This window comes from Telopea speciosissima, chromosome 10 (assembly GCF_018873765.1).
Source record: "Telopea speciosissima isolate NSW1024214 ecotype Mountain lineage chromosome 10, Tspe_v1, whole genome shotgun sequence".
Classification (NCBI taxonomy): domain Eukaryota; kingdom Viridiplantae; phylum Streptophyta; class Magnoliopsida; order Proteales; family Proteaceae; genus Telopea; species Telopea speciosissima.
This window is the reverse complement of record NC_057925.1, coordinates 5,150,834-5,163,574: the sequence shown is the minus strand read 5'-3', so window position 1 is coordinate 5,163,574 and position 12,741 is coordinate 5,150,834. Positions and strand designations below refer to the sequence as shown.

The 12,741-nt window shown below is 38.3% G+C and overlaps 1 protein-coding gene and 1 non-coding gene across 2 annotated transcripts; one reads left to right on the top strand and one right to left on the bottom strand.

The window, feature by feature from the left end:
- Window positions 1-7,204: 7,204 nt before the first annotated feature.
- LOC122644386 lies at window positions 7,205-7,309 on the top strand. The gene has a single exon (XR_006330318.1). It is a non-coding gene; the product is annotated as a U6 spliceosomal RNA (small nuclear RNA).
- A 4,271-nt stretch (window positions 7,310-11,580) lies between these two features.
- Window positions 11,581-12,069, bottom strand: LOC122642306. The gene has a single exon (XM_043835747.1). It carries the CDS (start codon window positions 12,067-12,069, stop codon window positions 11,581-11,583), a length of 489 nt encoding a protein of 162 aa, XP_043691682.1.
- Between the last annotated feature and the right edge of the window lie 672 nt (window positions 12,070-12,741).

The following is a 12,741-nucleotide window of genomic DNA, read 5'->3' as shown; positions in this document are numbered from 1 at the left end:
GGTGAAGTTTGTTATACAAGGCCCACACTGTTATTTATTTGACTTTTTTTTTTTCTCATAAAAAATGCTTAGGAATATTTTATTGTTATTTTTTTCAGGCGGAGAATGGGCATGCGGTTGCCCTTGCGGGTGCTAACCACCCACGGGCCACCCACGGGGGAACCCAGGACAGGTGGGGCAGCGGCCCAGGGGATACAGTTATGGTTTTAGGGCACCAATATGGTATCGGATCAGTATCAGTAATGATCGGCTGCATCGGACAAATTTGCCCTTAATCCTCCTGTAAAATAGGTCTTTTGATAGATTTACCGCTTGTCCATATTGTGTCAGCAATACCGACACAATCTTGGGATTGGCAAGGTGCAAAACCAGTAAGGATCGTCCATAACCCGATATGAGCGATCCAATACTGATACTTAGAACCATGGGGACAATTTGTGTCACCCTCACACGCCCTGGTGGTGTCCTGATGTTTCATGTTGACCAAATACATCTCTCCAAGCTTTTTGATGCATACCTCTTTATGACCCTACCAATACTTGAACTTTGATAGAAGATTGAGATATACACAATAGAAGATAAAGATAACGAACCTGCAAATGGCTTAATTACTCATACTTTAGATCTAAAATCTGGTGATTTAAGGGAACAAAATGAAACATTATTGTAGAACCATTGCCGAAGTGTGCAGAAAATATAAAGAAATACTTGTAAAGTGATCTCACCTGGATCGAAAAATTGCTAACCATCAACAAGATCCACGAAATAAAAATGCATTTCAAGTATAATGTGTGGGCAAGTACACCAAATGTAAATATATAAGAGGCTCGATACAGAGAAAGGCAGGTAGCTAGTGTTTCAGTCTTCCTTTTCTTCTCGGTATGTATTTGAATCTTCTTCTTAATGAGATGCAAGTTATATCTATTTGGTGTGCGTACCCACAAACTATACTTGATACACTACTTGAATCTTACTGTTTGACAGATATTCTAAGGTTTGGCATAAAAATGGCAGATTTACTTATGGGGAAAGTTTTCGTACATGGCTGACACACAGCCGTGTATGTGGGAGGGTGGGAGTTTCAAGGCATTGATTAATGGATTGGGATTTATGACGTTTCCAACTCTTTGTGAGAGGGAACACGACCGTGCATGCTTACACGGCCGTGTATGAAAACTTCCCCCTTTACTTATTTATAATTCTAAATCTAAGGAGGTTTTGGAGGAACCGGGTTTGGAGGTGGTAAGAGATAAAGAGGTGTGTGACTTAGGGGTGTCATTCGGTCGGGCTTAATCGGGCTTGCCCCACTTTAGGACCACACACCGTGACCAGCCCATTTAAGTAATCAAGCATCATATGTTAGGAATGGTCCCGTTTAAAAAAGATCGGTCGGGTATCGGTCCTTAATCGAGCTAACAATAAACGGGCTAATGACACATTTATCTTTAAACGGGTCGGAAACAGGGTTTTAAATGTGTCAGACTGAGCAAAATGGTTTATAAACGAACTTTAAACATGTAGGGCAAGTTCAGGCTATTAGTCGGTCAATATCGGTCGGGTAACCGTCGTGCTGGACCCTTGCAGCATAGATAAAGGTTGGAACGATGTCTAAGCCGGAGGAAAAAAGGGTTATATCATATTTCTTTTATGCTTACGTTCTTCTATTGCTTGCTGCTTATTAGGTGTGGTGGGGCGTTGGTTGGGCAGACAAGACAGATACATCAGGTAAATGATTCTCGAACCTACCTAGTTGAATGGGAACACATACGCTCGCTTCCGTAAATGCAACACCGTGACCTTTCTCTTTACCTTAAAAAGTGCTGGGTAACGATGAAAAAGAAAGAAGGGAAAGCGCTGTGAGTGGCTTAACTCAAGGCATTGGTTTGCTAACATGCAAGAAGATTCGACCAATAACACTTAGAAAAAACCAACCAAAAGAGGGATCGATCAGCACAAAAAAAAAAAAAAAAAAAAAAAAGAAAAAAAAATATATATATATATATATATATGGAAAGAAAGAAGTAGAAAGTCGCTAGCCTGGTTGGTTTAAGGGCGGTGCTGGTGCTCCAGCGCTGGAAATGATCGACTGTTATTCAGGCCGGGCTCAAGCCCAACATGTTTACTAAACGTGTCAGGCCGGTCTCAGGCTTTCCCAGTTGAGCCTGCCGGTGCGGGCATGAAATTTAGGGGTGTCAATAAAGCCCGGCTGGCCCGAACCCGCCCTGAGCCCGGCCCGGGCCCGACCCTGATTTTTTGACCCTGAGGGCGGGTTTGGGTTTAGTTATAGTCTGACCCTGGCAGGGTCGGGTCGGGTCAGGGTTTAGATCATGGGCCTAGCCCGGCCCGGCCCGACCCGACCCGACCCGACCCGACCCGACCATGTATTAATTATAGGTATATAATATTACATATATATATATATATATATATATATATATATATTATATACTTAATATAAGTATTTTCTTGACAAAAAAAAAACAGAAGAGATTTGTACAGAGATAACTACTAGCTTTGTCATCATCATGAAGTGGGAACCCATAAAAAGAGTAGATCATCTACTATTTTGATCAGGACCATAAAAAGAGTCACTGACATGATTGTTATTTAGTTGTAGCCCCTATAAGCTTCCAGGCCTATTGAGGGGACACCGTTACAATTGTAGAGAGAGAGTTTATACACACGCCATTTTTTTCAACATATTTATTAGTTGTCCCATAGGTTGAGATCCTATGTTACAAAAACATGGTTTAATGAGACATGTGGACGGTGCCATAAATCAGGACCAACCCGACCCGGCCCGACCCTGGCAGGGTCGGGTCAGGGTTGAGAGTTTCTTGACCCTGACAGGGTCGGGTCAGGGTTAAGGCCTCTAGGGTCGGGTCAGGGTTTAGGCAGGCCCGGCCCAACCCGACCCATTGACACCCCTAATGAAATTCACATCCCTAGTGTGTGTTGCTTTCTAATTCTAAATTTTCTCCGATGGCAATAAGGAAAGAGAAGAAAGAAGAGCCCTTATATATGTAAAGGTCCAGTTGTAAATTTCGTAAGAGGATTTTGAGGGATAGTTTATGTCCACATAATTATTACTGGACTGTATCTGTAATTGGATCGGGTTTGGATCCATTACATATACGGGATAGAATTATAATTGTGGGGATTAGGGTTTTTGGGTTCTTTATGTATAAGGAAAACCCTAGATACTAGCAAAAGGAAGAGATTACTTTGTGAGATGAAGCGTTGTGCAGAGAGTTTTTTAGGATTAGTGAAAAATATCTTGTTCTCTCATGTAAATGTACATTAAATTTCTCGTGTTATATGATTTCTAGCCTTTTTTAGTACAAAAGGCTATCGTTAGTACTAAACACCTAATACAATGACAAGAAGATGACAACAAATATCGCTCCAATACATAGACGATTATCTCACATTCTAATCTTCAAAAAAATTTGTCTTTAGGAGACATCTAAAGGAGACATCTATAAATTTGGAACAATATAGAAAAGATTTATTAGCACGTCCACATGTCATCCAGAACCAATAGGAATATTTTCTTGGTCAATGATTTTTGAAGTTTCAATTGTAGTACATCCAGTGAACTCCCAAGCTTTAAGACCAAAATATATACTTCTCAATTGTCTCATAATTATAAACACGACAAAAATACACAAGAAAATACATTTTAAGATTGATTACAACCATTTAATAACCCTGAGCCTTGAGGATCTAGATCCCATTTTCGAGTTCATTAATCTTAGAGCAACACCTTCTTGTACTCTACACTTTTTAACTTCTCATTGATATCTCTCACTTTTGATCCAAACTTCTTAATTCTCTGCAACTGTTCCACAATGTTAAAAATCTTAGACTCAATCCCTTCTATTTCTTCTAACTTTTCATTCATGTCCTTATTAGCAGATCCTGTACCAGACTTCAAGAAAGAAGGAAAGGTTGCGTACCTGTAAAAATACATAAAGAAATACATTTTAAGAATGATTAAAATAATGTGATAGGAACCGAGTGCACATACACACATGGGCATTGGGCGAAATTGGGATTAACAGTCTCATCAACTGACCTTGTTGATGGTAGGCCACCTAGCACCACAACCTGCATCGTTGCCAGGTGGACTATCGTCAACAAAGTCACTTTTGAGAATCCCCCTAAGATGGGTAATGGAATTTTGAAATATTTGAGGGAGACCATAGATCGTAGGGTACTGTAGCCTTTTAATTCTGAATATTCTGAGAATGGCAAGGGAAGAGAAGAGTGGGATATGATGTTGTTTAGGGAAGAAGAGCCCTTATATTATATATTTGAAGGCTCCAGCGGCTGTTCTTAGAGTGTTTATATCGGTTATTTCAATTCCAATTTTGGTGGAGATTATTTTAGTTGGATGCGCACTGGAATCGGATAGGAAAGATACGTGATAGTTCGACGGATAGGTTAGAAGATTTTAAGGGAGATATTTGTTGCTAATTCTTTGGAGGATTTGTTATTGTACAGGGCCCACACTGTTATTTATTTTATTTTTTTATTTCTCAGAAAAAACGCTTAGGAATATTTTATTATTATTTTTTTAGGCGGAGAATGGACATGAAGTTCCCTTGCGGATAGGGATGTAAATGAATAGTCGAAATCCGTTTTCGTATTCGTATTCGTGTTCGTATCCATCCGGAAGCTAATCAGATGCGGATACGGATAGGCTATAGCTATCCGAAAATCTATATTTACATGTAAACAGATAAAATATTCGATCCGTATCCGTGCCTGTATCCGTTTAGCACTATCCGAATCCGTCCGAAAACTGATTGGATGTGGATGTGGTTATAGCACTATCTGTGCCGAATCCTATCCGTTTACATCCCTACTTGCGGGTGCTAGCCACCAACGTGGAACAAGGGACAGGAGGGGCAGGGGCTTACAATTCGTTTTTAAACCCTTGGTAAGAGTAAGGGTGTCAAAATCAAGTTGAAACCGTTTACCGAAATCGAACTGAACCATTTAAACCGAAATTGTTTAATAAATGATTTGGTTATAGTTTTAAAATTGAGGCCATTTAAATAAATAGTTTAAATTGAACCGAACCATTTAATAGAATACTCGGTTTAACACTCTTTAAAGGTACATTAATGTGCCAAAATAAAACAAAAACTGTTTACCGAAGCCAAACCGAACTGTTTAAAACCGAAATCGTGAAATCATTTAATAAATAGTTCGATTGTGGTTTCATAATTGAGCCCGTTTAATTAAATGATTTAAATCGAATCGGATCGTTTAACTAAAACCAATCCATTTAACACCCATGGGTAAGAGGGTGTGGGTTGAAATGAAAATTAAAGAACTTGGAGACTCACCCAGGATCATCACAAGAGGAGTGGTGATGTCAATCTTCCTGAAATTCTCAACACTAAAATTCCTTCCAATTTTCGTTTTTTTTAGAATTTTTATGAAACAATTATTTTCTCTTTACTTTCAACCGGGGCCTTGTGATAATAAAAAGTCTACCATGCCCCCATGGCTGATCTTATTCGTTATAGCACTATTGTTGGACCCTTGCAATATGTCTTCCCAAAAACAGAAGACTTGCAAGGTACTCAACTGAAACAGAATATAAGTTTCTAGTTGATGCACACTTCTTTATGGCCCTACCAAAATTTAAACTTTGGTTGTTTAAGAATAGAAACTTAGGTCTTACCATTTAAGCAACCAAAGATATTTGGCAGAAAACTTTCATAAATTATCTGAAGGAATTTTATAGCACAAAATCTAACAAGTATTTGAATCTGAATCGGTGAATAACATGGCTATTTGCCATGTGTATCGGATAATGATTAAAAAAGTTCATTTTTTAAGTATGAAAATTTCATTTCTCTTTCTTTTAATTCCCCTTACAACCAAACGGAGTCTAAATGGGAAAAACATCTATGTCAGTTTGCATGTAGTCTACACCCAAATACATGACCACATGAAATGACCGCCTCAACTCTCCTGAAATGAAAATTTTTGCCCATTTATGTCCTTATGCATTCTAATTGGCCCATGTGCTTGTGTACAGGTCATGCAGTCTGGCAGGGATTTGGATCCTCTTCAATGAGTCGTGCGCTCAATAGCACCCAATGAGCATATGATTGGGAACACTAGGCGCTCATTGGGCGCGCTGGGATGTGTGTTGGCACACATTCCAATGGGCACAAAGTGCCCCCATCCGTCAGATGGCTCATTGGGCTCTCCAATGCATTGGAAAGGATCCGGATCCGAATTTGCCTCGCAACGATATTTTGCCCTTTTAGCTATTATATTTTTTCTTCTGGATTGCCCACGTATACTAGCATCTCTTGTGCGACGCAAAGTGGAAGTGCCAGATAGAAGTTTTTTTTTTTGGTCAGATAGGATAGAAGATTGAGATATACATAATAGAAGAATAGAAGATAAAGATAACAAAGGATGGAGAGAAGGTATATCCTAATCAAATAGGGTGACAGAATATCCGTAACCATATACTCACAGCAAAGCCAAAAGATCTAAAGAACAATGGGTTACTCATACTTTAGATAAATGGGCTGATGTTCTCTGTGCCGCTGTGCAGCCTGCGTCCGGACACATGGGCCTATCATTCAGGGGGGCAGGGTGGTCATTTCGCCCACCCCCATGTGACCATGTGTCTAGATGCAGCCTATACCCCTGACACAAAGAACATTTGGTCATCTAGTGGTTTAAGGGAACAAAATTCAACATTATTATGGATACATATTACGAAGTGTACAGAAAATGCAAAGAAATACTTGTAAGGTGATCACCTGGATCGAAAGATTACTAAGCATCAACAAGGTCCACGAAATAAAAGATGCATTTCAAGCATAATGTGTGGGCAAGTACACCAAATGTAATTACATAAGAGGGTCGATACATGTATAAAAATCCTTTATTGTACAACAGAGAATTCGGACTCCCATTACATATACAAGGTGGAATTATAGTTATGTGGAGATTAGGGTTTTCAGGTTCCTTATGTAGAGTCTTTGTGTGAAAAACCCCGGATACAAGCAAAAGAAAGTGATTACTTTGTGAAATGGAGAGATTAGTAGAGAGTTTTTTAAGATTAATGAAAAATCTCTTGTTCTATCGTGTAAATGTAGGCATTCATGCCGAATCACATTAAATTCCTCGTCTTATGATCACATTCTTTTCTTCAAAAAGATTAATTTCTTGGGAGAGACATCCAATAAAATTAAAACAAATACAAAGAAGATTAGCATGACCCCTGCGCAATGATTACACGCACAAATCAGAAAAGGGTCCAAATTTTGAATGCTATCAAAAGATTAGATACTAATGAAGAAAGAAAGACTAAAACAGAGTGAACCCATATTCCATCCATGATCCATTACCTGTGCAAGTGCTCATCATATCATTTCTTCTTACCTGCTAGAGAGTATATGTCGATGAAGACGATCATGAAAAATTAATAATCTGTTTATTCCTTGGTCTCCTGAATCACCTTTAAGAGCTTGTGAAAGAGAGACACACATTATCGGAGCTTCCCATTATTGGCTAGGGTTATAGAAAGCAAGGCCTTAAAGGTGATTGAGAGACCAAGAGATACACAGATCATTGCAAGTGGTCTTCTCTGCTGCCGAAGAATTAATTAAGAAGATTACTCAATATATATGGGCTACGAAATTCGATTAGAGAGAGAGAGAGAGAGATTTATTGGGGCTTTCCATTGACTAGGCTTTTAGAGAGCAAGGCCTTAAGCTTGGTTTGGTATGATTTCTATTTCAATTTCAAGGGGTGTTGTTGCCTTCTAATTCTAAATTTTCTGAGGTGGCAATAGAGTGGTTTATGCTTTAAAGGATTTTCAGGAGGATATGATGTTTGTTTCTAATATTTTGAGAATTCTAAAGTGGGTAATGGAATTTTGAAAGATTTGAGGGAGACTATAGATCGCCGAAACTGTTGCCTTCTAATTCTGAGGTGGCAAGAAAGGAGTAAGGAGGGGAATAGGCAAATAGCTCCAACGACTGTACTTGGAGTTGAAATTCGTTATTTTAAGGATAAGGGTTAAGTTGTATCATTGTTTTTTTTGTTTTTTTTTGTTTTTGGTAAACAAGTTGTATCATTGTTGGGAGCTGGTTTGTTTTTTTAGTGGGACAATAAAGTATATATTAAGTAATAAAAGATAACGACTCTACAATATTGTTTGATAATTGTTTATGTTCTTGATGAAAGTAAAAAGTTATGGGCTGTAAGACTAGAATATAATAACGGTAGTCGATAGCTAGCGGACTGATTTGTAGGGATGTAAATGGATCGAATTCAGTCGGATTTTGGCAGTATCATATTCATATCCTTCGGACGTATTTGGATAATATACTATCGATTTTCGAATGGGTTCGGATAATTTTCGGATAGTGATTTTTTGAATACAGGTTCTCCTAAATGGATATGAATACGGATCAAATACAATTTTTTGACTACCTGTTGACATATTTACCGTTTTTATGATGAGGGTTAGGGTTGAGACTTGAGAGTTCAGTAAGTGCCCTTTCTTCTACTCTTCTTAGTCTTTTATTTTCTTACATTTTTAATTTTTGATTTTTTAATAGATATGTAATTCCATGTATCACAGTGCATAAAATAATATATATAAACCAATAGCAAATCTAGAAAAAGAATCACATTATCTTAACTTATAAATTTATAAAAATAAGATAATAAAATCTAATAAGGTAACTTAAAAGGATAGACAAACACAGAGTTATATTTCAGATATTTTATTACCGTCGGACTGCTAAACGAATCGGATAATAATCGATCGGATAGAAGGATTATCATATTCGTATCCGATTAGTTTCGGACGGATTCAGATTCTCCTAAATGGATACGAACGCGGATCGAATACAGATTTACGAATATCTATTTACATCCCTAGTCATATCCTTGTCTAGTAGCAAATTCCATTCCCTGAGTAATGTCAAACAATTCTATTTTCAGAACATTGTTAGTACCAAAAAACCTGCAGAAAGAAATATAAGTTCTCCTTGTAGGCTCTTCCTAACTATAATCGGATGAAATTTTACTACTACCTGTGTTGCAAGAATGTTCCTGCTACCCGATTCACAACCTAAGAAATGGAACCAAAAAGGGTATTTTAAAAATACTATAACTTAGGAAGGTATTTGTAAACTCAAGGGGAAGTAAATTATTCCATTTCTTTGGCTACAAGCCCAGGTAGCAGGAACATTAATCCTACAACTTGGGTAGTAGCAAAATCTTTTCCACTATAATCATGTCTCAACTATTTAAAGCTTGGACTAAGTTTTGCTCCACCCATAGAGTTCGGTTCACCCACCCTCCACCTTTAGGGTTTTAGTATGTTCTCAAAGAGTCCTCCAGATTTCCCCCCTCCCGCCTTCTCCTGTCCCGTGGTGAATGGGAGGGTGGCTTAAAGCTTTACCTAGAAATAAGGGTGTCAAAATGGGTAAAAGAATCTAAAATGTTACCTTCCTACCATGCTGGAAAACTCGACCAAAATATTTGGTCATCACCAAATCAAATACGACTGTTTACCAAAAAAAAAAAAAAAAAAACGATTGGCACTCGTGAGTAAGTATTAAACATATGCATGTCGCCATAGGATCAGCCATAGAAGCTGAATATAAGGCTGTAGCTAAAGGAATCCTTATCCCCTCCAATTCACTGCCCCTCCAATTCCTCCAATTCCTCACATGAGAGCGGAAATTACCACCCTATCCCTTGCCTGAAAACACTGCCCAAGGTGGGGTCCACTCCCCCCTATTAGAGGAATTGGAGGTGATAATTGTTAAAAGCCTGGCGATGAATGATCACAATGTTTACAAAAAGAAATATTGAACGGTTGGATCAGGTTTTAGTTTGGTAAAAGTAAAAGAATGTTGTTTTGAATGTAGCGATTTGCCTGTGTTGGGGTTGGATGTGCCTTGTATTCTGGAGTTCTACAGTTCCACGTATAATTAATACTGGCTTGTATTTATAATTTGATCGGATTTGGTCCATTATATATATGGGGTAGAATAATAATTGTGTGGTGATTAGGGTGTTTTGGAAAACCCCTGGATACAAGCAAAAAAGAAGAGATTACTTTGTTAAATGGAGAGTTGTGTAGAGAGTTTTTTTTTTCAAGATTAGTGAAAAATCTCTTCTTGTTACCCAAAAAAATAAAAAAATAAAAAGAAAAATCTCTTCATCTCTTGTGGAAATGTAGCCATCTACGATAAATTTCTCGTGTTATGTGATTGCTAGTCTTGTTTTTTTTTCTTCTTCCTGTAGTTGCACATTCATCACCAACAACCGAAAGGGGTAGGGACATGCCTAGTTTCATGCCCTTCAAGATTCAATAAGGATACAGACAGCGGTGAAGAATGTCACCATGAAGGAATACAACAATGTTCCTCAAGAAAACAAAAGGCTAGCGTTAGTACTAAACACGGGTGTCAATTGGGTACGGAATCGGGTTTTCGGTTCGGTTTCAACTAGTGGCAATGGGATCCAGATCCGGACCAAGTCTCGGAACGATTCTAGAATTGAATACTCCATTCGTTTTTGGATAGTTCCGGTTTGGATCTGGTTAGAATCCGATTCTTGTATTAGATTTTTATCTAGTTATTACATCTGGTTACAGTATCCAATTTATAAATTAGATTATACCATTCGGTTCTCATTCGATTTTGATATTCATGAGACAAATCAATGTTTGCTTGAGAAACTTTGAAGAAACCACTCAATTGACACCCTTAGTTTGCGGTAGATCTTTCGTTTGCAGTTTGCTTATCCCAGGGAAGATGAAGCGGTAAAAACTAAAGAGAAAAAAGTGAGAATTGAAGGGTTAAGTTAATCACGTAACCGTCAATTAGAGTCTTTTAAACCTAATAAAATATTAGGATTTTATGTTAATTTTTAAGGCGGGTATTCGGTCTGGATCCAAATTCGGTACTTGGTTACTGGTTACTCATTGACACCCTTATAAACACCTAATACAACAACAAGAAGAAAACAGCGAAACCCGCTTCAAGTTAATATTATTTCACGTTCTAATCTTCAAAAATATTAGTTTCTTCGGAGACATCGGATAAATTTGGAAAAATTAGAACAATACAGAAGATTAACATGGTCCGATTACACTCACAAATCGGAAATGGTGCAAATTTTTTTTATTATAAAAAAATATCTTCAAAAAATTAGTACAAATGAAGAAAGAAAAATTAAAAGAGAGAGTAAACCAACCATTATATCCCATCCATTACCTTTGGAAAGTGCTCATCATTTCGTCTTACCTGCTAGAGAGTATGTTGATGAAGAGGATCATGAAAAATTAATAATCTGTTTACTCCTTGGTCTCCTGAATCACCTTTAGGAGCTTGTCAGACACATTATCGGGGCTTCCCATTGGCTAGGCTTTTAGAAAGCAAGGCCTTAAGGTGAATGGGGAGACCAAGAGATACACAGATCATTGCAAGTGCTCTGCTGCCGAAGAATTAATAAACAACTAAGTAAGAAGATTACTCAATATATATATATATATATTGATAAACGAGGAATTTATTGATGAGAGGGGTGAGTACAGTCAGTGGCTTCAGTCACACATAACTCCTGAAGCCACTGAATGGAATTTGGCCAATTTGCTATGCACCCAATTGACAGCGCCTTCCTGGCTAGGGCATCCGGAATACCATTCATTACCCTAGGAATAAAAGAGAAAGAGATAGAAGAGAAAGAGGATTTTAGTCTAACCACATCCGCCACTAAATCCTCCACCTCCCACCTTGGGGATTTTGACCCATCACAGAACGCGATAGCATCCCTACTATCAGACTCCACAATTAAGTAATCAAAGCTCAGCTCTAAAGCATAAATAAAAGCACTACGAATCGCCATAATCTCTCCCTGAATAACAGAACCCAGCTTCTGAGGGATGGATCCCGCCTTAACCACAGCACCAATATGGTCTCTGAAAATTACTCCCAAACCCCCTTTACTCAAATCCACAGTGAGAGCGGCATCGCAGTTTACTTTAATAAAGCCCACCATAGGGGGAGACCATTGAGAGCACTGATGAGGGGTCTACTGCTTCTCAAAGTGTCACTTGGCTTCTGCACTAAAATAGAAAATTCCACAAAAGCCTTATCGGCCAGCTGAATCACCTCTGACAGAGACCAAGCCTTGCCATTAAAGACAAGCTCATTATGGGCGCGCCACAAAGATTACTCAACATATATGGGGTTACGAACTTCGATTAGAGAGAGAGAGAGAGAGAGAGAGAGAGAGAGATATTTCGGGGTCCAAACGGAACAGTTGGGGACTTGGAGCCCAATCAAGCGACTTCTAATTTAGCAGTTGCGGCGTTTAGGTTGGGTGAATCCGTGTTTGTTGGATTAGTTAGAGGTGAAGTGAGTGAAAAAAGTTGGATTAATACGGGATTAGTGGATGGGTATTGGGCCGTTCCAGATTCATGTGATCCTTTGAACTAGGTTCAGTTGTGGCCCCTTGTTTATTCAACTGCTCAACAGTATATTTTGTTGAGGGTGTTAAATTGGAATTGGAACAAGAAATCTAAATTGGATCTGGATCGAAAAATTGAGACCAAACCGAGTAGAATTTGGTTATAATTCGAAACTAAGGAATAGAATCGAGGCGGGACTTGGTTACTTTTTAGATCTAACATAAAAACCAAAATCAAATCGAATTCGGATCAGAAACCGA